The following is a 27,603-nucleotide window of genomic DNA, read 5'->3' on the forward strand; positions in this document are numbered from 1 at the left end:
CGGCACTCAGCTCAACTGGAACATGCTGGACCGCCTCTTTAGAAATGCCTGGGCCTAAATTTTACATCACAGAGACATATGACTTGAAGCAAAGCAGGACTTCGGTGGTATCAGCAGAAACTGTTGTCATCTCAGTGCACTCTTTACCCTTTTCAAACCATTTTTCTGACCTACAGAGAGGACTTGCTGTTCTGTTGTCATTGTCAACCTCTGCCTAAACTGTCTCCTCCTCCATGTTATCCCCTTTGCTGAATCTCTTTTGGGTTTTATTATTGTCTTTATTCTATTTCAAAAAGTTTATGGCTATCTAATAGAGCTTTTAGCACCTCAGCATGGGACAACTTCACAAGTCTTATTAAGCCATTTAGACGAGACCCATGGACAGGACAAGAGCTTGTGTTTCTTCACCAGTTCCCCTCTTCCCTGTTTGTGTGGACACACAACCTGGTGGGTTCATCTCTTAGTCTCTCATTCCCACTTTTCTTGGAGGAACTCGAGAACAGCTTATGAAGGTTAGAAAGAAGCAGGTCAGATTCAGTAGATTATATGAAAGCAGCATAATAGAACAAAAAACAAAACAGACAAAAATGTAGCATTTAGCAAGTGCTTTAGATGGGAATTAAAATGTGTTTATGAACAAGTCCAAAGCGAACAGCAGCTCCAAGAACAGAGCGTAGAATGTCCTATTTTAATGTCTTTGTCCAGAGAAAAAAAGGCCCCCTCTATTAAAAGAGAGGTTTTCTCAAATAATATATTCCCCTTACAGCACGAGCCTGAACAGCAAGATGATGCTCACCAACCTCCCAGTGCCACAACAGAAGACAACTAGGAGTACAACTACTGCCTGTGAAGGCAGACTGAACACAGGCTCATGTGAAACACCGCGGTAAAGGAAATGAAGAACATGTAGAACCCACTAGTCCTCCACATCGAGAAATTCCCCTAAACTTGTGGGCATAGCAAACGGAAAGCAGGGCTCTTGAGCCTGACTACATAGGTGTTTCACACTGAGAATTTCCACTGAAAAAGTAAAGAAAGAAAAAAAAAAACTGGTAACGGATACATTTATGATCCCTCCACACTTTCTGAGTTTATGTCACCCCAAGAAAAAAAACTTCCCTCTTGGGAAGGGCAGAAAAAGTCACCATTTCATGTAGTCTTGCAGTTGTGAATGTACTGAAGAAAAATATTTCCTATTAAATCCACAATGTGTGCATGTCTCTTCTGTAATTCTCCCTTTGAAATCCTCTTTCTGGAAGGAGGAGGAGGGGGAAAAGCCTCTTCTGCAGTCTCCAAGCAAGCTCCAGTCTCCAGCCCCAGACACGCTTTCTGTACATGAGTGCGTATTACGGTCTCCTCAATAGGGCAGCAAGGCTCAGTGCCCGCTTCCCTCCCGGAGGAAGAGAAGGACACACACCACCATAGTACTGACAGGAGAGCTGCTTTTAACTGAAGTAGGAACTGCCTGATTTGCATCCCTGAGCAGGCCAACAAATGAAAACCGGCACTGAATTCATCTGTAGGATGGGTGGTGAAAGGGTGACTCCGGTGCCAGCCTCATAGTAACCACGAAGAAAAAAGTTTTGCCAAAGCAAAAAAAGAGAGTTCAATCTGCCTCCTTTCCTTGGCTTCCCTTTTAAAGAATACAAATCAGCTTCCTGAAAGACAACAGGCCTTTTGATGAGGCAATAGCTTTCCTCCCTGTTTTTGTTTGTTTGTTGAAAACACTTTGATTTTTCAGGAAGTACTAACAAATGCAACTGGGGATCAACTTCGTTAAAGAACCTTAAAAAGCAACAGGACACACATCTCCCACTTCAGCCACTGAACTGGATTGTCTCACTTTCTCGAGCAAAACTGCTGAATTATTTCCCTAACAAAAGAAAGGCGCTTTTAGGCCCTATAATCTCATTTCAAATCCTTTTACCCACTCTCTACTCTTTTTGGCCTTGCAATTGCAATCCTCTTTCAGGACTAATCTCAGGACTAATTGGTGCCAGCACTCCAGTTTCCCTCGCGGTTTCTTCCCCCTCCCTCTTGCATTGTTCAGGTGCTGAAAAGGATGGCGGGCCAGGGTTCAGCACCCCTATAATGAGTCTGTTCCTACAGAGTAACTGTTAATAATTAGCAGGAAGCACTTTGTCTTTAAACCGCACAGCATGAGCAGCGAGATTGCGTGGAGCCAAAGCATTGCTTCACTGTTGCTCAAGGAGCTCCAAAAGTTTGCAGGCTATCTGCAGGCTGGGCAGGCGAAGGGCTGGGCAGCGAGCAGGACACCGAGCCCCACACCCAGGTGTGCAGAGCAGCGAGCAGGGCACCAAGCCCCACACCTGGGTGTGCAGTGCAGTGAGCAGGGCACCAAGCCCCACACCTGGGTGTGCAGGGCAGCGAGCAGGGCACCAAGCCCCACACCTGGGTGTGCAGGGCAGCGAGCAGGGCACCAAGCCCCACACCTGGGTGTGCAGGGCGGCGAGCAGGGCACCAAGCCCCACACCTGGGTGTGCAGGGCGGTGAGGGTCCCGAGCCCCACACCCGGGTGTGCAGGGTGCACAGGCAGTGCTGGCGTTTGCAGGAGCCCCGCTGGCAGCAGGATGGAGGAGGGAAGCAGGGGTGCGCCCTGACACCTCATCTCCAGCACTGTGGCAACGCCGCCACCACGGAACACATCAACATGACAGGACCGAATCGGTGTGGTGAAAGGACAGCCTTTGTTTAAGAAATATTCCAGAATATAGTTCCCTGAAGAATAACGAGCAAAGAGGAGATTTAAGAAAGCCTGCTACTTTTCAGCTAACGAGTGTATTTGCAGGTAGTGCCAAAAAGGAACAATTACTTCTCTTACTGAGGGTCTATCAGAGTTGACCATTTCCCAGACAGACTTGGAAGCAGAATTAAGTTTTTGTGTAATTGGAAACTTCAATCCAGTGAGTGCACTAAAACAAAACCACAAAAAAAACGGCTATTTCCAATGGATGTTCCAGCAAACCGAAGGCTGACCTTGAGCTTTGATTCAGGTAAAATAACGCAAAGCTTCAAAAGTTTTTCAGGCTGGTAGGACTGCATCACCAAGAGTCCACATAACGTTTTGACACTTAGATATAGTACATTGTCTTTTGCTGTCTTGAAGCTGAGGGACAGCACAAGAAACTACATCTCATGAGATATCCATTGCTTCTATCATATCCCCAAGCAGTGTTCTGGAGTTCAAATGCAATTTAAACTACATCCATGGCCTCAATCCACTATTGCACGCCTTTAGATATCACAACCGGATATGCTACGAAGAATACGCTAGCATTAAAACAGGGAAAAGATGCAACTCTCCTCACCCTCCTGAAAGATCAACTTACCTTGTGGAGCATTAACAAGAGACAGGTTGTCTGGTGCTGAGACTCCTACAGAAGTCAGCACACAAGACACAAGGTCTCAGTTGATTTAGGGAACCCACTGTTAATGCAAAGAGGTAACACCAAAAGTTTCTGTGTAAAAAGGCAGTCTGGCACGCTCAGCCAGCATGTGACTATCACTGCAGAAGAAAAAGCACTGTCTCTTACTTCAAGTACCCTCTAGAAATGGTGTAGATATGTAACAGCCACACAGCAAGAACCTGTCATTTATTTCTGGTCGCAGAAATCAACAGCAAGTTTGAAAACAGAGCTGAAATCACTGATGATTTTTCTTTGTTTGCACCATAGCTTGAGATCAGGCAGTGTCTCGGTGGTTTGTGAATTAAGATAGGTAATAAGTATGCCTAGCTCTGTGCATATTACTGTCCTCTGAATGTCAGGTTCCCCCAACCACACTAAAGCCACCCATGGTGTAACATTTCACTGAAGGAATCGTGATATAGAACGTCAGCTGGAACAAGTGCATTTCAATTGTCCATCTCTTGAACACGCAGTTTGCAAACCTTGTGCTCGGGATCCATCGCTTATTTCTGTTTGCCTTTACGTCAGTAATTTCAGACAGAGAACTCTCCTCAGGTCATCCAATTTAGCATTCTGCCAACAGAAAACTCCTTTCTACAGTCAATTTTCAAGGATTTTATTGAGTCTGCTTTTCAGCACTCTACCAGATGGATTTCAAACCATTTCCTTTAGGAGATTAATTCAGTCTAATAAGTTCATTATTTGCACCTGGTCAGTGACCAAGGAAAGATAAGCCAGACTCTGTGTACTCATTTCCTCCTCACACGCTGTTGGCAAGTTTTGCTATGTGGCAAGTTTTCCATTCAAGTGTCAAAGTCTGTTCACAACAGCAACACAACAGAGCCAGAGAGACATCCTCGTGAAAACCAAGTGCCTGCATTTACAGAGGGATACTGCTAACTTGTTTATAGCATCATCGTGACCTCCCTTTTCTACCTTACAGTTTGAAAACTGGAAACCAGTGGCCAGCAAGTGAAGATGAGTTCCTGTTGACAGTCTCCTCTCCTCAGGCTGGAGTCTGCAGGGAGCGTCTGCCCATTTTGGTGCAGTCCAAACTGCTGTGCCAGCCCGGGCTGCCCTGCGGCTATTGCGTGACAGCACAGGCTGAGGGGTGCAGCAGATGGCCTAACTGTGCCATGTGAATCGCACTCTCTCATCAAGCCCCTGCAGAACAAGGAATCATGAAGTCAAGGTGCAGCACCTCCTTCCCCAGCTGTTGATTTACCCAGCACCAGAGAACTTTTCTATAGCATGACTTGAGAACACAGGTTTGCAAGTCAGGAAACCTTTGAAGCAGGTTTGAAGCACTCACCTGCCAGAATACCCCTGGGTCAACACTAAGTATGATGACGTCTCCATGCACTTCTGTGCAGAAACTCTGCTTTGAGAGCCAGATGCAGCACAGTTTTACTAGCACAGCATTGTGACATCCAAATAGTCTCTGTCAGATTTTCTATGGTAGGAATGCTTTAAGAAAGCCCTCATCCTTCTAGAACGGATGAGGACCGGGTGGCCTCCTGTGCCCCTAGGGAGAAACTGGTGTGTTCTGCTCGCTCCCTGAAATGCCTGTACACCAATGCGCGCAGCATGGGGAATAAGCAGGAAGAGTTAGAATCCTATGTTCGGTCGGGAGATTAGGATCTGGTGGCAATTACAGAAACGTGGTGGGACAGTTCACATGACTGGAATGTGGTCATGGATGGCTACGCCCTTTTCAGGAAAGACAGGCCAGCCAGGTGTGGTGGTGGAGTTGCTCTCTATGTGAGAGAGGAACTGCAATGTACTAAATTCTGCCCAGGAGCGGATGAGAAACGAGTTGAGAGTGTATGGGTCAGGATCAAGGGACAGGCTGGCAGGGGTGATACGGTTGTAGGTGTCTATTGCCGGCCACCAGATCAGGCTGAGGAAGTTGATGAGGCCTTCTATGCGCAGCTGAGAGTGGCCTCACAGTCACAGGCCCTGGTTGTTGTGGGTGATTTTAACTTCCCTGATGTTTGCTGGAAGGACCATTCAGCCAGCCAGCCACAGTCCAGGAGGTTCCTCCAGTGCATTGATGATAACTTCCTCATGCAGACGGTGGAGGAGCCGACTAGGAGAGGTGCATCCTCACTAACAAATAGGGTCTGGTCGAGGCAGTAAAGGTTGAGGGCTGCCTGGGTTGCAGTGACCACGAGATGGTGGAGTTCAGCATCTCGTGTGGCAGGAACAGAATAGCAAGTAGAAATGCAACCCTGGACTTTAGCAGGGCTAACTTTGGCCTTTTCAAGCAATTGCTGGGGGAAATCCCATGGGCAAGACTGCTTGAAGGAAAAGGGGCCCAAGAGAGCTGGATTGCATTCAGAGATTGCTTCTTCCATGCTCAGGATCAGAGCATCCCCACACGTAGGAAGTCGAGGAAGGGAGCCAGGAGGCCTGTGTGGTTGAATAGGGATCTTTTGGGTATGCTCAAGCAGAAGAGGAGAGTTTACAGGTCATGGAAGCAGGGGCTGGCCACTTGGGAGGAATATAAGGCTGCTGTTAGAGGCTGTAGGAAGGCAGCTAGGATAGGCAAGGCCTCCTTAGAATTACAGTTAGCGAGAGGGGTCAAGGACAGCAAAAAGAACTTTTTCAAATACATAGCAGATAAAACTAATACCAGAGGCAATGTAGGCCCACTGATGAATGGGGTGGGTGCCCTGGTGGCAGAAGACACAGAGAAGGCAGAATTGCTGAATGCCTTCTTTGTCTCTGTCTACTCCGCTGGAGGCTGTCCTGGGGAGCCCTGTACCCCTGAGACCCCGGATGAAGCCAGGTCAATGGAGGAGTTTGCTTTAGTCGATGAGGACTGGGTTAGGGAGCAATTAAATAGTCTGGACATCCATAAATCCATGGGTCCAGATGGGATGCGTCCGCGGGTGCTGAGAGAGCTGGCTGAAGTCATTGCTGGACCGCTCTCCATCATTTTTGCCAAGTCTTGGGAAGCGGGAGAGGTGCCCGAGGATTGGAGGAAAGCAAATGTCACTCCAGTCTTCAAAAAGGGCAAGAAGGAGGACCAGGGTAATTATAGACCGGTCAGCCTCACCTCTGTCCCTGGGAAAGCTATGGAACAGCTTATCCTTGGTGTCATCTCAAGGCATATCAGGGATGAGAGGGTCATTAGGGGCAGTCAGCATGGCTTTACCAAGGGTAGGTCATGCTTGACCAACCTCATAGCCTTTTATGAGAATGTAACAAGGTGGATGGATGATGGCAGAGCGGTGGATGTGGTCTACCTTGACTTCAGTAAAGCCTTTGACACAGTCTCTCACAGCATCCTCACAGCTAAATTGAGGAGGTGTGGTCTAGACAATAGAGTAGTGAGGTGGGTTGCAAACTGGTTTAAAGAGAGAAGCCAGAAAGTGGTGGTCAATGGTGCGGAGTCCAGTTGGAGGCCAGTATCTAGTGGAGTGCCTCAGGGGTCAGTACTGGGGCCAATATTATTCAATATATTCATTAACGATTTGGACGAGGGAATTGAGTGTACTATCGGCAAGTTTGCTGATGACACTAAGCTGGGAGGAGTGGCTGACACGCCAGAAGGCTGTGCTGCCATCCAGAGAGACCTGGACAGGCTGGAGAGTTGGGCGGGGAATAACCTGATGAAATTTAACAAGGGCAAGTGTAGAGTCCTGCATCTGGGCAGGAACAACCCCAGGTTCCAGTATAGGTTGGGAAATTACATATTGGAGAGCAGCGTAGGGGAAAGGGACCTGGGGGTCCTGGCGGACAACAGGATGACCATGAGCCAGCACTGTGCCCTTGTAGCCAGGAAGGCCAATGGCATCCTCGGGTGTATTACAAGGCAGGTGGTCAGTAGATCGAGAGAGGTCCTCCTTCCCCTCTACTCCGCCCTGGTGAGATCACATCTGGAATATTGTGTCCAGTTCTGGGCCCCTCAGTTCAAGAAGGACAGGGAACTGCTGGAGAGGGTCCAGCGTAGGGCAATAAAGATCATTAATGGAGTGGAGCACCTCCCTTATGAAGAAAGGCTGTGGGAGCTGGGTCTCTTTAGTTTGGAGAAGAGGAGACTGCAAGGTGACCTTATTAATGTTTATAAATATATAAAGGGTGAGTGCCATGAGAATGGAGCCAAGCTCTTCTCAGTGGCAAACAATGATAGGACAAGGGGCAATGGGATCAAGCTGGAACACAAGAGGTTCCACTTAAATTTGAGAAAAAACTTCTTCTCAGTGAGGGTGTCAGAGCACTGGAACAGGCTGCCCAGGGGGGTTGTGGAGCCTCCTACTCTGGAGACATTCAAAGCCCGCCTGGACACATTCCTGTGTGACCTCACCTAGGCGTACCTGCTCCAGCAGGGGGATTGGACTGGATGATCTTTCGAGGTCCCTTCCAATCCTAAACATACCGTGATACTGTGACAAGTCCAAATCCCTTAAATAAACAAACACATTACCAGGGTCCCATTCACAGTGCAGCTATACAAATGTATTCACCAGCACAACTGAGAGGACAGTTTACTATTGTATTAGAGTAGCAAGAGCACCTTAAAATGACTTTGCAAAGGAAAAACAAGGAAAATGCAAAAAGAAGGAAAAAACCCACAAAACCAAAGCGAACCCTGAAACCAACCCTCTGCTGAGCAATCAGAAGACACTGGGCGTTGAGAACGAGTCTGGAGCTGTGTGCCACTGGCCCGTGCGGTACGGGGAAAGCCCAAGTATGCTGCTGTTGTCTTAGACTAGACAAGGGGCAAACTCAGTAGCAAATCCAAACAGCCTGTGAAATGTTTTCTCTGTTAGTTTGTGGGGGTTTAACTGATCAGATGGCAACTGCTAGTGGAGTTTTTAACTGTAGTGCCTGCCGAGTACCACCTACGGAGTGCTGGTTACTCTTCTCAGGCGCATCTCCTACTCACTGCAGCCAACCAAGGATGGCAAATGGGCACAGGAATAGGCAAAATTCATATTGGTGGGTTGTGGTTTTTTTTTTTTTTTAAAGTTTTTGGCAGTGCCACTCAACACACACTAAACTCCTAAAACTCTTGCTCTATATTGTTAGAAAATACAGAACTCCTCAACATGACTTTGCAGCTGTTTTCAAAGCAGGAGTTTGATGGTAATATCCCCAGAGAGACAGAAAAGACCAGTTCTAGCCTTAGAGCACAAATTTCCATTCTTTTTTTCCCTCCAAATCTGAGCAAGTCTATTTCTACATGTGAAAATAAAAGCAGAAAAATATAATTAATAACCAGAAGATCTACACTGCTTTAGCAATATAGTTGACTATGGCTCTTAAGGTATCATAGAATAAATGTGTTTGTATAAAGCCTTCCTTTTTCATTACGTTATACTTGCAAGTAGCAAAAGAAAAGCTGGCTACTCCATAAGCCTTTGTTTGTTATTAATTCCCTTAAGCTTAGGAAATTATTTCGTTCCAATTAATTGTTTTATTTTTTTTTTCATCTCATGAGAAAAATGGTCGTCCTCATCTTTCATATGCAAAACAGCCAACGAGGGAACAATTTTTCATATAGAGAAGGAACTCCAATTAATAGAGATCTTAAATACTTGCGGAGCTGTTATGAATTTTGCCATTGATCAGACAGCTGCCTGGAAAAAAAAAAAAAAAAATAAAAAAGGTCTTTCCAGGAAAGTTACATAATTAAAAGTAACCCAATTCCTTTTTGTTTACATTTTTTTCTCCAATACAGATTTGCTAAATTTACATCTCTTTTCCAAACACTTTTACTGGAACCTACATCCTGCACTGCCATCGGTTTTGTATTTACAATGCTGCATGGACATTTTAAAGCATCGCTATGTTTTTAATAACTCAGTTTTCAATATCTGCATTACTATGGAGTTATTATTTCCAAATTTCATATATTCTGTCTTCAGAAAACACCCCCACCACACTGTCACAAGACTAAACAGAATTATATGCACTTTCAAACACTGATTTTTAAGTGTCAAAAAGAGTCTGTTCTGAGCTTCTTAGTTCTTCAAACTAACCTCAGGAAGTTTTCCATTAAGCCTATAACACTGTTTGAACAGAATTTTTTTCAGAAGGATATATAATGGAATCCTGACAAAAATAGTTACAGAAAAAAAGCAGTGAGAGGCACAGAGCTCTGGAATATTTATATTACCCAGGCAGAAAACATAGAGAGCCCATCAGTGAGGTCAAAAACTGCACTACAGACAACAACTTGCAACAGCAGTCAGGTACACAAGGCCATAAGCAACAAATGCACAAAAACACCAGCTGTATAAAGTTAGACACTGACTACTACCTTTGAAAAGGGCAAAATAACAAACTGCAGTTATTCCACTTTCACAAATGAAGTCCATGTAATACTGATTCTAATACCAAAAATATGTCATACAAGCTAATGAAAAGAAAATTTAACAAGCGCATGCATGCTGTAGCAAGCCAAGAAAGAAATACATTTACATTTGTATTAGTAAGACTCATTGGCTGTGCCTTCTTGGATGCTTTAAGAGCATAGAAATGAAAAATGACCATACATAACCGAAGCATACGCATGAGCCCACAGAACGAGTTCTGGCAATTAACAGGAGGAGATTGCCAGCAACGCAGAAATGAGTCAGGATGAAAAGAAAAGAAATATCTTTTACAAAACTAATCCTATAAAACTCCTATCCGAGATGGCAAATCCAGTCATCCCCCTTTCACAAAGGAAAAAAAAAGATCTTAAAACACGGAGGTGGAAACCATGCTCCTTTGTAAACAGATACACGGGTGTACATGTGTCCTGGTTTCAGCTGGGACAGAGTTAATTTTCTTTCTGGTAGTGAGCATAGCGCTATGCTTTGGATTTAGTATGAGAAGAATGCTGGTAATACACTGACGTTTTGGTTGTTGCTAAGCAATGTTTATACCACGTCAAGGACTTTCCAGTGAGAAGGCTGCAGGTGCACAAGAAGTTGGAGGTGACATAGCCAGGACAGCTGAGCCACACTGGCCAAAGGGACATGCCCGACCATATGACAACATCACGGTCGGTGTAAAAGCTGAGAGAAGTAAAAGGAAGGGTGGGACATTTAGAGTGATGACATTTGTCTTCCCAAGAGACTGGTACACATGATGGAGCCCTGCTGTCCTGGAGATGGCTGAACACCTGCCTGCTCATGAAAGAGGCGAATTAATTCCTGGTTTTGCTTTGTTTGTGTGCGCGGCTTTTGCTTTACCTATTCAGCTGTCTTTGTCTCAATCCACAAGTTTTCTCACTTTTACTCTTCCAACTCTCTCCCCCATCCCAATGGCAGGGAATGAGTGAGCAGCTGTGTGGTGTTTGGTTGCCGGCTGGGGTTAAACCACAACAACATGACAACTCAGCCAACTTCCCCAGAGCAGCAGAGCCAGGCGGCACCTTACCAGTGCTCCTCTTCTGGTATCCACAAGTTATTCATCAACAAAATGAACTTCTCTAATGTGTTTGCTAGTCAAACTGCTTACACAAACCCACTTCAGACTAGTTGTCTCAAGCAATTCTCCTATCACTGTTGCTGTATTTACGCTTCTGTAATGGAAATAGGTCACCTACACTAGAACAGTACATTTTGTTTCTAAGCACAACAGAGCAGCTTCCCTGGCAGACAGGCTGCCTTTGGACATAAGAAGTACACTGTATATACATATAGCTGTGCACTGAAACCCTCCGAGGTTTCCACATTTATCACTAGAACAACATATGCTTACAGGGAAAAAAAAGCTTCAGGTTCAAAATGGGGAATCTTATCAAAAGTATAACAACATCAACACCACCAAACTGCATGAAACCAACAGCCTGTTTGGTCCAGGGTTTCCATGACCCAATGCCAGAGATGGAAGCTCCACAGAAAGAGCAGCACAGTATATCTGTGCTTGCTACTGCAGCCCCTGTGAACTCAAAGTATCAGAGGGTTGATTTAAAACTAAAAAAATCCCATAAGGTCTAGTACCCTCTTCCAGATGCATTTGTATTAGCTCTGGACATGACAGTTCAACATGACTTCACTTCTCAGGGAACTATTGCATAATCCTCAGCCTCAGCATTTTCCTGTGGTAGCAAGTTCCACTGACCTACACACTGTCTAAACCTCCCTCCCCCTTTTTTTAACAAATAGCAAAAAAAAAAAAAAAAGAAAAAGGAAAATGCTGCATTTTACAGTTTTATAATTTAGAAACAGAACAAATGCCACCAACAGGCACCCCACACATAAACACTGCCTCCAGGGCCACCTGGAACAGAAAGAAAGCCAACAAGAGTTTCTTGAAATCCATCTGAAACACAGCCTCTTAATTCTCATTTACGTTTAGATGTACCAAAATTGCTTTACAGATTTTCTTTAAACAACTGTGTGCTTCCCAAAATTAAGTCACAACATCTGTGAAAAATATATAGTACAAACAATCAAATATAGCCATTATAGTTTCATTGTGGCTTTACTGGAAAAACAGAAACAAAAAAACAAAACAAGAAGTGCAAATCCTGAGCGCTTCGGTTTCACAAGGGGAAAGGGGAAGGGACATTTTATCAGGCCAGTGTAGCATAAAACACACTGGACAAGCAAAGAGCCAGAGCTCTCATCTCCTGCCTTTTCACTTTGGGACAAAGAGGTGAGTGTGTGGGGAACAGTCTCTTCCCAGCCATACAGGGGGTCGCTGAGGATGGAAACTTCTCTACTGAAGACACCCGCCTCCTCCAAAAAATAGGTTTTAGGTAAGCACTTCATTCTGATGAAACAAGCAGCTTGATTTTTCCAAGAGAAAATTTAAAACCCAAGTGTAAAGAAGTTTCAGTATGAAACAAAGGTTTCATGCTTTCTGTTCTAAAACTTCAAAATGAGACATTTTAACACTGTTTAAGCCATTTCAGTTTTTGTTCTTCTGAGTCATGGAAGTTCCTGTGAAAGGAAACAACTGTAGCAAAATAGTTTTATTTGTACAAAACCCAGTTCCATCAAAACCGGAAGAATATCACTTTTACATGGTAGGATCATACAATCAGACGATAGCTTCAAACACATTAAAAACTGGATACAACAGAAATCCAGGTACCATGGCGATGAAGAGTTATAAAAGCCACAAAAAACATGGTCACTAATCACAACCTGCATGTGGCAACTCTGGCCCTGAACTGAGGTTTCGCGATGTCAGAAGCGAAGTTATAATCAGCAATGATGATGGAGGGGGGGAATAATTGTGATTCAAAAGCATTCACACATTAACAAACAAAATTATCCCAAAAGTTATTTTCTTCAAACAAATAAATTAAGAAACCTGCATTCTCCAAAATGCATACCAAACTATCTACAGATATTATGCTATGAGCATACTGTATATACACAAATCTATATGCAGGGATACCATATGTAACCCAGAAAAAGTGTGATGTCTCATAAAGATTCAAAAAGACTAACCCATTGAAACTTGTTTTGAGCTTTGTATCTGGGAATAAATATTTACTAAGGAAATAGTTTCCAAGAGGAACTGCCTTTCACGTTAAGGTTTAGGGCCACTGGTGCTGCGATATGATAGTGGAAAAGCTCTACAAGTTTAGCACACCTGTGCTGTTTAAAAAATCATTTGCAGAATGACTGATTGATGCTTTGAGAAACACTGGGTCTGATAAACAGGTCAGGATTACGTCACTCCTAACACAGGTATGAAAGGCAACTGCAATTTTCTTTTAACTCTTTGTATAAAATAATTGGAAACACTATTGCAACAAGCCTGGCTTAGGACACAGGTGCCTGCTATGACTGGGAGATAAGGAAACCAGAGAGGATTCTGTCCTGCACAAAGACAGCTGGTCTGCAAGGTCTGAAGGTCAGACCACCTTCTCCTGAAGGTCCAGATCTCCCCGCCCACTGCCAGCTGGCCCAGAGCCCAGGCTGAAGATACATCACCTAGTCCAGTTTTTTAGCTCTGTGGATAACCCAAGGCCAGACTGGCCACCTCGATCACCTGGACCCCACCGTGTCAGGATTTTCCACAATCACGCTGTGAGCAGCAACAAAACAGGATCCTCTTATGTTCTGCTTCTCACTAACACTGTGCAGAGAAAAGATAAATTTATCTTCACTGGTTGTGCTCATCCTCCAGGACATTCTTTATGGAAAACTAGTTTCTTGATGGTACAGTTGTCACCTTCTGTTATGACCTGGGGACACACCAGGTCTCTTGCAGCCAGTTCCTACAGCTGTTGGACTCAAGTGGACTGTCCCAACACAATGAGAGGCTGCCAACCAAGTCTTGCTTCGCATCTTTTCTCAGCCAAAGTCATTGAATCCATGGGTAGAATTGATATTCTCAGAAGGATATTACATATGGAACAAACTAGTTAAAAAATGTTGGGAGTTTCACATAAAGTGCAACAGCTCCATCACAATTTAAACATGTTCTATATTCCCCAATATGCATTCAAATGCTAGGTAAAAGGATGAAAGGTCCATGCAGGTTTTTGTTTAAGATAGAGCTGCAATTCTTGGAAATAGTCAATGGACCTTACTTTGAGTCTAAACAAATACTAAATAAATAGTGAAGAACTAAACTGCAAAAATCACAACCACTACAGAAAATCCACCACTTCCCTATTGCCTGAAAGATTCTGAAATTACGACCTTTATTTTATTCAGTCATAGAAATTCTATTTTGACATTAGAAACTGTTCTAAGAACGTCAGTCTTAAAACAGAACTGCAAATAAGGTGACTTTCCCTGTAAATCTTTATTACTAATGGAAGCAAAGGAAAGAAGTCCAATAACTAATAGAGAAGTGAAGAAAATACAAACAAACAAAAAGAATAATTAAAAATAAATTTTAAAAATTAACTTTAGTTCTGCAAATATAAATAAAACCTCTTCTGAATCCAACAGCAGTAAGATGTGAGACATAAGGATACTATTTCTGGTTTCCCAAGCTTCATGAGTCTGTTTTCAAATGCAGAAGTCAGATGACTTGCACAGCTGTAATACTGTATGATTAACAAACGTGATGCCAGTCACTGCTGACCACACAAACACTTGTTCCCAAGTCCTTATTTTGAACTGCTAAAATTTCCATGAACTGTTGTTGAACTGCACTAGACAGGCTTCCCCACGTGTGCAGCTGCTGCGGCTCTAACAGTGATGCAACGCTGCTAACGGGACCAAGGGCTGCCCAGGAACCCGAGGGGAGGGGAGGGCAGCCCCACGCTCCCCGCTTCTTGCTGTACCAGACACACCGCCTGGGGACAGCGAGGACAAGGGACGGGGAGCTGCAGAACACCATCTCAGAAGCACAGCACCCATGTGCTTCCAAGTTCCTACAGTCAACAATTCGCAGCTGTATCAATGAGACTACTGCAACAACTTTCATAGGGGACTACCCACCGCTAGAGAGAGATTGACAAAAACCTAACAACATTTTCAAAACACATCCCTACACTTCCCTTTTCACATGAACTGAAGTGGAAATATCTGTGGTACCATTCCAAACTATCTTTGGAATAAGGCTATATTTGTCTACAGACAGCACAGAAGGAAAAAAAAAAACCAAACCTAAAAAGCCAAGTAACTGTGAAGACTGTTCAATAAATGGGGATGTGAATAACAACAGTGGAAAGCAAGGAGCTGCTGTTTGCCCCACATCTAGAGAAACATGACAGGCTAAGGATGCTGTTTCACAGTTCTTCATCAAAGGTCTAGGAACACACAGCCAAAACAGACTCAACCAAACCAAATACAGGCAAGCTGAGACAATGCAAGAAAGAAATCACTCTTCAGTTCTATCTCCAGCACATTAGCAATTTCATCATCTATAGGGCTACTCAGGACAGATGTGTCAACATTTGCCACTGGTTTAACAAACTACTATTAGCAAAACACACCGGAAAAAAAGAAAAGCAGCACAATAATGCCCCACAAGTATGTAAAGGAATCTAGCCAATACTCCTAGGTGGTCACCCAAATCTTCAGATATTTTTTATCCATCTCTGAAACTGACAATTTCTGCTATTTTACATTACATTCCCTGATAGGTTTCAGCAGTAGAAAGAGAAATACAATTAAAAACTAGCTCTGTCTAATGGATACAGAGAAAAGAAAAATCCTTTCCAAGATCCCCTTGAAGCACTATCAGAAAAGCAAATCCCACCTATAGTTCAGTTAGAGTCAGAAAATGGGAAATAAAGCATATAGATGAAATACCAGGAGACTTACACAGTTACTTAATCAAGTTTGTGTCTATAAATGTTGCTATTGCAAGGTTACTATTGCAAACACAATTGTAAATATTTAAGAAGAAACACACTAGACTAAAGTGACAATTTTTCCACACCCAAGAGAAAGTTTCTTCTTCGTAACACTGTGTATCACCCTTGACACTAATCGTAAATGACATGATATATGCTTTAATTAGAAGAACCAGATAAAAATTCAAAGGTTTTTGGGTTTTTTGGCATGAGTATTTTTTTCTTTAAGAATACGCATCCAATCCCGTTAAAATGAAATAATTCGCATTACTATATTATTCTTCTTACACCTTACAGATAATCTTCACCTGGAACTGCAGTAGCAATTCAGACAACTGTTGTCTCAAGTTCCTTTTTATGTACCAACACTGCAAGGTTGCTCTTCTCCCCAAAACTACGGTCTTCTATACAAGGACCCCAATATAATCCAAAATTTCTACTTTGAGTCATATGTCTAATGTCAAACTACACTAGTATAACACTTACTGGGCATCCAAACGTGTGGGTTCATATCATATAACTTATAAAAGGTCCTCCCTGTTATATTTATGCAGGATGCTCTAGTGAAGTTGTAGAGCTAAATTATCTGATGTAATTAACTCCGCTCATGAAAGGAGAATTTGTCTGTTCAGTGATCATCATGCTTGGGATATTTTCATTATACATTCCTCCACTTCGTGCTCAATGCACCCCTAAGCTGCTTATGCAAAAACAGAACATGTGATTCATTTGTGTATCCTTATTCTTTTAAAACATTTGATAAAGAGAAGCAATAGGTCAATTTGCCCCTGTGGAATCACACCAACTGATCCTTACAAACTCTCTAACTTCTCCCATTAATCCCATTCCTAGAGGCACGAGTAATATTGGCAAATTACTGGGTTCCAGACATATTTAATTAATATCAGGTGACACAGTTTCTCTTACTTGTGGGCTTCAGTTATGTAAGCTCAACAGACGGCAAAACCTCCGCCACCAAAGGATTTTTTTCTAGATGTATTATCTTCACCATCAGAAAAATTTCCCTCGGAATTTGTTACTATGACGATGTATTGCTCTGGAAATCCCACAATGGCGGAGTGTTTTTACATTTTCTACCCGTTACTGAAGTCTTTGTGCACATGAGAAAACAATCATGTACATATGGGATTACTGTGTTTCCAAATGCATGGGGAATATTCGACTCCTTGTGAATATATCAGAAAAATGATTTCACCGTGTAACTGCCAATGCATATTTAAATTAGTTTAACAGTCACTGATGGCCTAGACCAGCCTTGTGTTGATGTTGCACCAGTCATTAGTAGATGAATAAATAAATATTTTAGAAGACCACGGGAAGATCAGATTTTATTTGACAGCAGAACAGCTGAAAGATAGCCAGCTAAAAGTAACAGTGCAACCACAATTTCTTCATACAAAACCTGGCCTCCTTTGGGCCCCTATTTGCAAGGCATTTGCTTCTGCAGCTGCGCAAGCTCTTTGTTTTATGATCCAGACACTACAAGGAAGACTTGAAAACGCCCGGCAGCACAAACAGTGTAGCAGTAGCTCTGACATCCCATAGTTTGCAACGGGTGGAAGTTTCCCTTTCAGTTTTGGGACATGCTTGCAAGTGCTTCGGTAGCATCCTCCCTGTCCCTCACTCAAAAGACATCTCTCCCGTTTGCACAGCTGTATGTGGGCATTGGTGAAAGCAAGCAGTCTTTCCAAACTCTGTCTTAAATCCCATGCTGTTTGGCATGTGGCAGTATACCTTTCCTCTCCCACACATGAAACCAGGCCACCGGGTTCTGGCCACACACCCCAGAAAAGGGGGGAGCATGATTTGGGTTGGACTAGAAGATCCCCAGAGGTCCCTTCCAACCATAGCCAAACCGTTCTGCGACTTCTGCCCCAGGTGTGCAGCTCCACGGGCATCCTGGCCACGAGGATGGGGAGAGGAGCGGACACACGGCTGAGCAGGACATTGGGCAGCCACCCCGGGGCTGGTTCCCTGACACCAACACCCATGGGGGTGTCTCTAGGGGCTCGTCCCTGCAGGGACCACTGGTGCCAATGCTGCTGCGTTGCTTCCTTCCACCTAACCTGGAAGAGCCGTCTGAGAGCTCTGGCGGGCAACGTCTGCCAGCAAAGTGCACAGCGGTTCTGGCAAACCTGACCCATTAAGTCAACACGCACTTCTAGCATAAAAAACCACAACCCAGAGATGCTTTCAACTGCATGCGTTTGCTGGATTTTTTTTTTTTGCTCGTGGGGATTAGAAGGGATCAAAATCCCTCCATTCCTATGGCAGATGTGCATTACACTTCTACTTAATAGGACAATCTCTGAATAAATCTGTATGGGCATAATTAAAATACTCTTACAAAAACAACACAAATTATAAAGTGAGGCTCTGCAAACAAGCCTTGTTCAAACACACAAATGACAATTTTAATGCCGTTATTCAAATTATTTTTCTGTCCCACAAAGCACAATAGCAGTGGCATCGCCAGGAGCAGGGGCAAAGTAAAAGCGAAAACATCCCTTCTAAAGGTGGTACTACAGGAAGTATTTTTCCAGAGCTCCCCAGGAAACGCAGAATAGAGTGACCCACGCTGCGGCTGTGCTGCTGCTTCAGGAAACCCCCCACTTGCGGCACCTCCCGCTGCCGCCTGACCCCTCGCCAGCCGCTCCCTCCGAAACAGGGACGGCAGCCCCGCACCCGTGATCTCCGCCGGACACGAACCCGGCCCGGGATCCCAGTTCCAGGGAAGTTTCGGCGCGGCGGCCGCGCGGGATTACCCGTTACCACGGCAACGGCCGGTCCTGCCGCCAGGCAGCGCCGCGCGGCCCCGTGACGCAACGGCACCTGTCTGGGCCACGCGTTGCCAGGGAGACGCCGGCGTTGCTATGGCGACCATCACGCGCATCGGCGACAAGGGCGGGCGGCGGCCTCTCCCGCGCCAGCCCCTTCCCGCCGGCCTCGGCACTAACGCCGAAACTGCTCCGCGAAACAAATAACAATCATCATAAAAAATTAAAATAAATAACCCTCTCCCCCCCCAACAAACAAACACCCCCCCCCCCCCCCCCACAAAAATCAACCCCAAGCCCCACGAGAGCCACCACAGCCCCTTCTCAGTCCTAGTGACCCTGCTGCCCCTGCTATGGCTGCTCAACCACACCTCCCTGGTTTTGCGGGGGCACCGCGCTGGCCGTGCTCAGCAACGCTGACCCAGCCCTGACCAGCTGCCACATCTGGAGAAAGTGCAGAGAACGACTCCCGTGTCAGCAGCCAGGAGAAAGCAGTCGTGTCAAACCTGGGGTCTGCTTCCCCGCATGGCGGGTGGCAGTTGTGCATTATTTCCCTTCGTTGACATTTGTCATAAGCAACGACCAGATCAAAAATAAACACAAAACAAATGAATAAAAAAAAGGCAACAAACAAAATCGTCCCACACCTGTTTCACTGATTAAGGCAGAAAAATGGCACTTGCTCTGCCGTGCCCAGCTGGGATGACTCTGGAATGACCCACCTGGGCAGGGCTGGCCTAACAGCCGCCTAACGCCCAGCCCAGTGCTACCGCGGGGGAAAACCCAGCCCATCTCCTCTGAGCGAGGGTGCTGTGCTGGCACCTGCTGCAACGGGGACAAGCAGACACTGCAGAGCTCTCCGTGTGCTCATGTGCACGGCGGCTCCAGGCGTTCTCTCCCCAAAGTCGGTGTGGTGTGGCTCGAGCGGGAGCCGGGCCACTGGCTCGGGGCAGGTGTGGCATCCCGACACACGCTGCGCTTCCTTCGCTGGCACATTTACAAACTGCACCACTTAATTACATTTAACAGCTTACCTCGGACTGATGCACGACACTGGATGAAAACATTTAAAGTTGTAAAATGCATCTAATTCTTACCTTTGATATGCCTGAGGAGATGTGGGAGGTGTATTGAACACATGCGAGTATGGGTGATAGGGTGTCTTTTTCAAAGCCTGAATAAGATTTTGTCTATATTCTGGGTCTATACACCACAAGGACCCCTTTCCAATACTCTGCAAAGAAAAAAGAATTAAAAAAAAATCAAATATTTAATCTAATGGCATAGCCTTATTTATTTAGCAGTATTTGTCAGGAAAAGCAATGGTTTGGGTTTTTCGTTTGACAGAAGAGAACATAGTTTGCTTGCCAGAGATTACTGCTCCATTAATAATGTATTGCAACTGTATGATTTAAATCACACTTCTGAGGGGCGGAAAGGTAGAATGAATGTTTGGTTGCTTCCCCCTGCCCCCCTCTTGTTACCAGTTAATATGAGCTAATAATATCTGGCAATTTCCCCATCACCCCATTTTGGAAAAATAAGAAGCTACACTTCCCGTTAAATGGAACCATTTGAAGAAAAGTAGATTCTTTTTGAGGGTGACTTTCTTTTCCTTTTGCTGCTATACTAACAAGAAACAGGGCTAAAAAGGAGGGGTTTAAACACCCTAGCAACTGTTTTAAAAATAAAAGGACTTAATCCTTCAACCCACATGACATCAGTGACATTATACTACAAGAGGAAACTAATCATCTTTTCTCCCCTAAGGGGAAAAAATACCCAAAAAACCCAAAACAAACAAACAAACAAAAAGCCCACAGTATAATCAAGACTTTAAACCATTTAAGGGTTTTGTGAAATTGCGATCGGATAAAACAACAGTTACTCTATTTCTGGACACACGAAGCAACTCAAGCAGTCAATCTGTAACATGAAGACCATACTAAAATTCAGTATTTATTCTGCAGTTACAAGCAGTGCAATTTCAGTTCTCGCCTCCATCCCATCAGAGGTCAGGGTGCAGATAGTTTGAATTGTTTTGTGTGACTTCTCAAACAAATACAAAAACAACTTTTCTTTGGCTTCACTATGAAAGCAAACAAAATGATAGCTCAGGAGCAACCTTGGTCTGCTTGAGCATAAGTAAAACACCAATCCTAATCGCTGACTGAACTCTGCTGGCAGGCTTTCAAGGCATTATGATAAGATTTTTGCCAAATGTTGTCATTTTCTGTGGAAGGCGCTACCACCTCTAGCCACTTTTCAACCCAGAGCAATCCCTTTTCTCAACATCTACCAGCAGAGCAAGAGTGTTTCATCTGTTAAGAATAAACATACACATACACACACAAAAAAAATTGTACCAGAAGCAGGATCTTACTTTCTAAAGGCACCCGGAAGACCGAAAACCAGACATTTGTTTCCTTTCAAAACCTTGTCACCTTAGTGGAGTCCTACCAAGTCCTAAGCACTCCTCTGTCTCACAGATGTCTTCAAGATCCACAGTGCAACATGCAAAGTGCTTACAGACAGTGAATCTGCACTAACTTCTCCCACAAAAAAAACATAAAAATGAAAAACTCCCCCAGTGTCACGGGATGGCTATGCAGGAGCATGTAGCAAGTTCACAGCACTGTGGTGAGACCTGGCTTGAAAGAACAGGAGAGGGGCTGGCACAACCCACAGGAGCCACGACCACTTTCTTGCAGAAGCAAGCCCATCTGCTGGAGGGGGTGAGGAAAGAACCATGTTCTGCACACTGCTCTGGTGGAACCAGGAACGTGGGGTCAAGTCTCCTCAGGGTGGCAGGGTTCAAGCATCTCTTCCCTTGCTTCCTAAGGGCATCTACCAGAGCCACAGAACAGCCTAAGGGGAGACATCTTCTGGTTCTTGAGGTGAAGCATGGCCCTTGCATGTCCAAAAAGCAAAGGATTCAAGGGTCTAGAAGGAGCAAGTAAGACTCTTAGGCTTTCGTCTTGGTAAAGCACTACAGCAGATGACCAAGATCCACCGCTGGTGTCAGCGGTGGACACCGTGCATCACACATCTCAAAGCAGTTTGCAAAAAGGAAGTAGTTATGTTTAGCCCTCTTTTAAATATGGGACGAGCCGGAGACTTGACATGATAATCCTAGTAAGTGATTTTTAGGCAAAGGACAGAGTCAAAAATAGAATCCAAACCTCTCAAATTCCACTTCCATGTTCCATCCAAGAGCCAGACTAAGGAAAACATAAAATTTCCTTTTAAGCAAGCAATGTGCAAAACTAGGAACATTTTTCAGGAGACAACCTTAGCTGGATTCCTTAGTCCTTACAGCATGGGATAAGCTTAAAAAAAGCGCCATGCTTAAACACCATCTACCTTACTTGTACTTACTGCAACACAACATATTGTTTCCAAACTTATCTGTTTTTTCATTCACTTCCAAGACAGACTTTTCATCTACCTGGAAGAGATTACTCCCCAAAACCCAGCAGAGCCAGTTCAAGTTCAAGGCCTTACAAGGTGAAGTCACTACTAGAGTAACTTCAAAACCTTTCATTACTGTCAAGCTACATTTGTTTGGCTTGCCCATATTCTTGCAAAAACCAAAAATAATCTCACTGAAAACCAGAAACTCTCTCACACAAAAATTATTGAGAAGAACAACACTCCTTGTTAAAAGAAACACTACGAAGGCAGATTTGCTATATTTTGACTGCAACTGAGCTGACTTGAACTTTAGCAGCACAAACAAATGTAGTTTAAGCCTGAGCTCTCCAACCATGCAAAGTTCCTTTTTAAGACAGTTACTTTTGTTTTCCCACAATCACACAAGAGAGCAGAAATAAAAAGAAAACGGAAGTGTCATCCAGTTAAGAATTCTTTTTGACTGCTGGAGGCGTGAAGAGCTTCGTTAACTGTCTGTTTAGGTGCATCATTAGTGTTCCCATATACAGAGCAATCACAGGAAAGGAAATCATTGGAACTCAGACCCATCGGTTAGTGATTAATTTCCATCTTATGACACTTGGCATGCTGCTTTACTACCTCCTCCAAGCCAAAAGTCAATAGTTGCTCGAATCAAAGACCAGCAAAGAAGAGGTGGGGGGGGAACCCCAGAAAACCGTGGATTACATTTTTCTCCCAGGCGACAAGTGACACAGAGTGTGGAACACCACCCGATCCTCTTGGCCCTGGAGCGCTTCCAGGCCTCCCCACACACTGCCTCCTCCCTCCTGCCCATCACAGGTTACTGCTTCTGCATTCATGCTTCAGGTCTTCAAAAACAAGGGGAATGTTATTACAAGTCCCCTTCACCTTGTCCAAGAGCAGACCATAGCAGCAGGTAAGCTTTTTCAGAGGTACTAATGGGGAGAGAAAGCAACATGTAGAAGTTACCCCATAAAAGTGAATGACTGAATACTTTTTCTTTTCAAAAAATCCAGGTTATCTTTTCTATTAAGGAATTGTTATGCCTTTTACTGTCACTGAATATATGTATATATAGATTGCATCACGGTATTGAGTACTAAATCCCACATTATGAATTAATTTGGTCTTTCTCATATCTCAAATATACAAACTTGATTTCCTCCCAACAATTAAAACCAGTGCATTGCCATGAAAAGGTACATGAGACACTTAATGTCCAATTGTTTTTTTCTCCCAATGGACTGCATAGAGAAGTTTTTGAATCCTACTTTACACAACCTGTTAGGATCCAAACAAAAATATTTGGTCAACTTTTAGCATAACTGAAAAAAAAACCTTCGAAATTTAAAAATAATATAACTAAAATGCTGCTTGCCATCTCTTTCAGTTGTTATAGCTGGGGATAATAGCATTATCCACTATTAAAACTCCTCATTATAAATATTGGCTTCCATGTATTAATACCTCGCAACTAACTGCCTGGCCTTACATACGACCCATCATCTGCCCAAAGCTCAACAAAAAGAAGAAAAAAAAAAAGTGTGTTGAGCTCTTTTCAAGACCAATGGCTGGGAAAAAATACATACCCTGTCTACATAAAAATTCTAGAAAATGTTTATTTCAGGAATTTTGTTCCCTGGTTATTTTAGCACAGACTTGAAATGTGTTAGGAACGCAACTTTTTTTCCAGGGTTGTTCTTTTCAGTGCCATACAGTCTGCCCAAAATAAAGCCCAAAATAAAGCAGGAAGAGAGCAAATAGAGGAACTGCAAGACACGTGGGCTCAGAGAGATGCCGGCACTTTCAAACTGGACCTTCTGAAGCTCCGGATAGGCATTCGCTTTAAATCCACAAGGGACTGCACTGAATCCAGGGAGGAGCAGCACAGGCACCCACATCTCTCACCGAAGCATCATTAGCAAGAGGGTCCCTAAGGGAACATCCCCCAAAAGGTGCAGCGGACAGAGGGCTCTGAGATGCTGCTGTTGCTTCCCTGGTCCTTGCTGCACTGTTCTTCCTGCCCTCTGGCATCTGCATGGCCCTTCTTCTGCAAGTGCATTTCAGTCATTTTCCTCGAAGAAAACTATTTTGCTGGCACAATTTAATGTCATTTAAACTCATTAAGCTGGCTCACACGACAGGTCTGAGGAGCAGCCCAGGGCTACTGCAAAGCAGGGGACGGATGAGGGGAGCCAGGGAATGGAATGGGAGCTCTCCCTTTCTGCTGCGGGAGCAGTGGTGACTCCCTGGTGCAGCTCTTGGAACAGCACACCAAGAAAGGAAAACCAGGACTCTGCCTTGGGCATAAAGCAGCTCGGAAGAATCAAAGAATCACAGAATGTCCTGAGTTGGAAAGGACCCACAAGGATCATCAACTCCAACTCCTGTCCCTGCACACGACAACCCCACAGTTCACACGATGTGTCTGAGGGCATTGTCCAGTCTCTTCTTGAACAGTCAGGCTTGGGGCTGTGACACCTCCCTGGGGAGCCTGTTCCAGGGCTCCAGCACCCTCTGGGTGAAGAACCTTTTCCTAATGTCCAACCTAAACATCCCAGCACATCTTCCTGCCATTCCCTCGGGTTCTGTCACTGGTTGCTAAAGAGAAGAGATCAGCGCCTGCCCCTCCTCCTCCCCTTGTGAGGAAGCTGTAACCACAATGAGGTCTCCTCTTAGTCTCCTCCAGGCTGAAATGGAAGAGGAAGGGAAAACTCTCCCTGAAGAGGAATGGGAAAACTGGCATGACATAGAGCAGGGGTACACGTGAGAGCTGGAGTGAGGAGGGCAGCGAGGCTGGCAGACATGGCCCTGAGGGAAAGACCAGAGATGCTGGGCACCAACACAGGGGTAGGCCCAGAGGCTGGGAGAAGAGGAACCAAAACAAGAGACCCATGAGTGCGTGAGTGACCCCACAGCTCTGCACAGCTGCCCAGGCTATGCCAGCAAGCTGAGAATTATTAAACCGAACTCTGTGAGTTAAGGACCTTGCTACTTCAAACAAGGGAACAAAACCAAAACCAAGCCAACAGCTCTCCACTGAGTAGATCTGTCCTTTTTCTTCTCCACTACCAAAGCAGGAGGGGATGAGTGGCTATGGCTTGGCTCTCCTGAACCAAAACCATCAGCAATATGAATTAGGTATATGGCAGCTACCCAGGCTGAAGCAGTCTAAATGTACACCGTCTTTGAGACATATGCCACACTGGTAGCAGGGGTGCTTCAGGAACTGTAAAACCAAACAGAAAAAGCAGAAATTTCCTATCACCCAAAAAACAGGGCATTTCCAACTAACATCTGCAGTTCCAAGCTATCAGATCTTGAAATCACCACTGCGACTTATCAGTCCCTGCCTAGCGCAGTGTAAGCCATTGCAGCTGTTAACACAGGACCTGCGTATAACACTAAGGACACCTCCTGCAGTGACGAGGAACCTTTTGGTGTCAGCAGTCACCATTACCCATCTAAGGGTTTGCTCTGATGGGTGTAACCTACTATTGTTATGGCAAATGACCTCTTTGCAAGAAATAGTGGAGAGATTACCGGGTATCAAAGTTTCTTATTCTAAACAAATATTTATCCCGAGCTCATTGTGCCCAGCTACCCTGCAACAGCAGGCTTGAAGCAAACCCTTCACACATATTTGCCACCAAGTTTATACATGGGAATGCCATACAGCTTCTACAGGTGTCCACCAAGTATGCCACGCCAGCACAGAAATGTTTCTATAGGATCAGAAATAGCTGGATTATAGAAATATGCATGATGTCACCACAAAATTTAAACCAACCATTTGAGTAGCTGCAGCCAGGACCAGAATCTGGAAAAAAATAATCAATTTAGATCAGAAATAGAATTCTGTGCATAAGGTACAAGGAAGAACATATCTCAACTTCTGTGTCTGCACCCCATCTGATGTGGTGGCACAGAGGCCATCTCTCTGGCACCACTGCAGGCTGCTCACACCCAGCACAAAACATCATGGGGTGGCAAGAGCACCGCAGGGCTGTGAGGCAGTGAGGACCCCCACCAGCTCCCAAGATTACAGGAGCAATGGAAACCTCTACCCGCGAAACAACCAGGGTATCTCACCCAGCACTGCAATCACCCAAAACACAGAGCGATTTCGGAAACCTTGACTAAAACAGGTTTCTGGTTGGTTCCCAGGAACAGCAAACTAACATCAAGAATTCCTCCTGAACAAAATTCCCCTCTTTACACCTCATGGGGAAAAAAAAAAAAACAACACCACAATCCGTTTCATAAGAAAAGTGAGGGATTTTTCTAAGGAGATGTAGAGGAAGGAGGAAAGCAAGTAAAACACTTTCTGAGTGGCACCTCATGATAACCTGCCTTTAGCTCTGAAATGCACCAAGAACACAACAGTCACTCCAAAATCCACCTCAAGAGAGGACTTGCTTAAATAGCTTTCTTGCACTATACAGAAACGCCTGTCAAGTGAATTAAAAACCATCCGACAACACAACATAGGTTACACATCCATCGCCAAATATGCCTCTATACTTTGGAAGGTTTGCAAACATTGTGCAGGCACTACAGGAAACAAGTGACTCATGATTACAAAATTAATCAAGACTAGAGAATGCAAGTCCAGTGCAACCACTGATGCAGTGCAGACTCAGCACTGCAAGATCAGAGAGGCTTTTCAATGGCCAAAGAATGCGTGCACAACCACAAACACTACTCAAAGGCCAGCTCTGTGCTACTCCCTTGCAGACAGCGATGCTGAGAAGAGTGCAGCTTAATTTTTAATTCAGCTACCCATTCCTCACACTAATATCAACCTTCTGTAAATGAAGGGCATCACTGCTAAAATAGGACCAACTTGGAATTGTATTTCCTTCATTTACATGAGGCAGAATTAGCACACTAGTATCAAAACTGGGTACAGCTATTATATAACAAATTTTAAACTATTTAGTTGGTAAATGCTCAGGAAGATTTAATATAAAGATGTCAAAATTGGTCTGCTGCTCTGTTTAAAACACTGTTGGTTATCTTTACTCAGTGGTATTTCAAGTTATCAAGACAGACATAATGTTGCTTCCTCTGCTCACCTACATCAGTTCTCCAGTTTTAAATAGCTTCTATGAGCAGTCAGACTTAACAACAAACCTATATTCTCTTCAACAGTTATGCACCTTGTAGATGAGGTTGGTGGGTTCTCTAGTTACTTCTTTTTAAAATTAATTAATTCGCAGGAAGACAAAAAGAGCACTTGAATCAGCTGAGGTCAGCTAGTTTTTGTTTTGTTGTTGTTTTTTTTTTTAAGAAATACAACTGCTAAGGAATTCTTAAAGAAAGAAAAACAGAGCCACTGCCAACGATTGCTATTAATTATAAAACACATTCCTTAGATCCACTATAATCTCACATAAAAATCACAAATAACTATTCATGCAGCTTAAGGGTGGATTTTTTCATTGTGTTCCAACATTTCTAGCACAGACCAGTGAAATTCTATATGGCCAGTCTTAAACAATTGCACTACAGAACTTAACAGCAATTTTAATGACAGTAACAACTGCATGGTAAGCATTTAATTTTCAGAAACCCTAACAGAAAATCCCCCTTGCCTATGAACCCAAAAGACTTAGAAACTTCCCCTGCCCTTCCGAGGAAAGTTTGGCAATGTTATGTGACAGCTTGACACCAAGAGAAAACTGAAGTAGTATTTGCACACAGCGTAACAAAACCCCCACACTCACTTCTCCTGCATGTTTTC

General features: G+C 44.2%; 1 protein-coding gene across 7 annotated transcripts in view; it reads right to left on the bottom strand.

Annotated features, from left to right (window-relative positions):
• Positions 1 to 27,603, bottom strand: part of FOXN3 (forkhead box N3) — a 216,886-nt gene that overhangs the window by 90,086 nt on the left and 99,197 nt on the right. For all 7 annotated transcript variants that reach the window (XM_071809547.1, XM_071809548.1, XM_071809546.1 and 4 more), the window contains exon 3: positions 19,541 to 19,677. In XM_071809547.1, the coding sequence (XP_071665648.1) occupies positions 19,541 to 19,677 (137 nt within the window). The remainder of the gene's footprint in view (positions 1 to 19,540; positions 19,678 to 27,603) is intronic.

This window comes from Patagioenas fasciata, chromosome 5, assembly GCF_037038585.1.
Source record: "Patagioenas fasciata isolate bPatFas1 chromosome 5, bPatFas1.hap1, whole genome shotgun sequence".
NCBI classification, from domain to species: Eukaryota; Metazoa; Chordata; class Aves; order Columbiformes; family Columbidae; genus Patagioenas; species Patagioenas fasciata.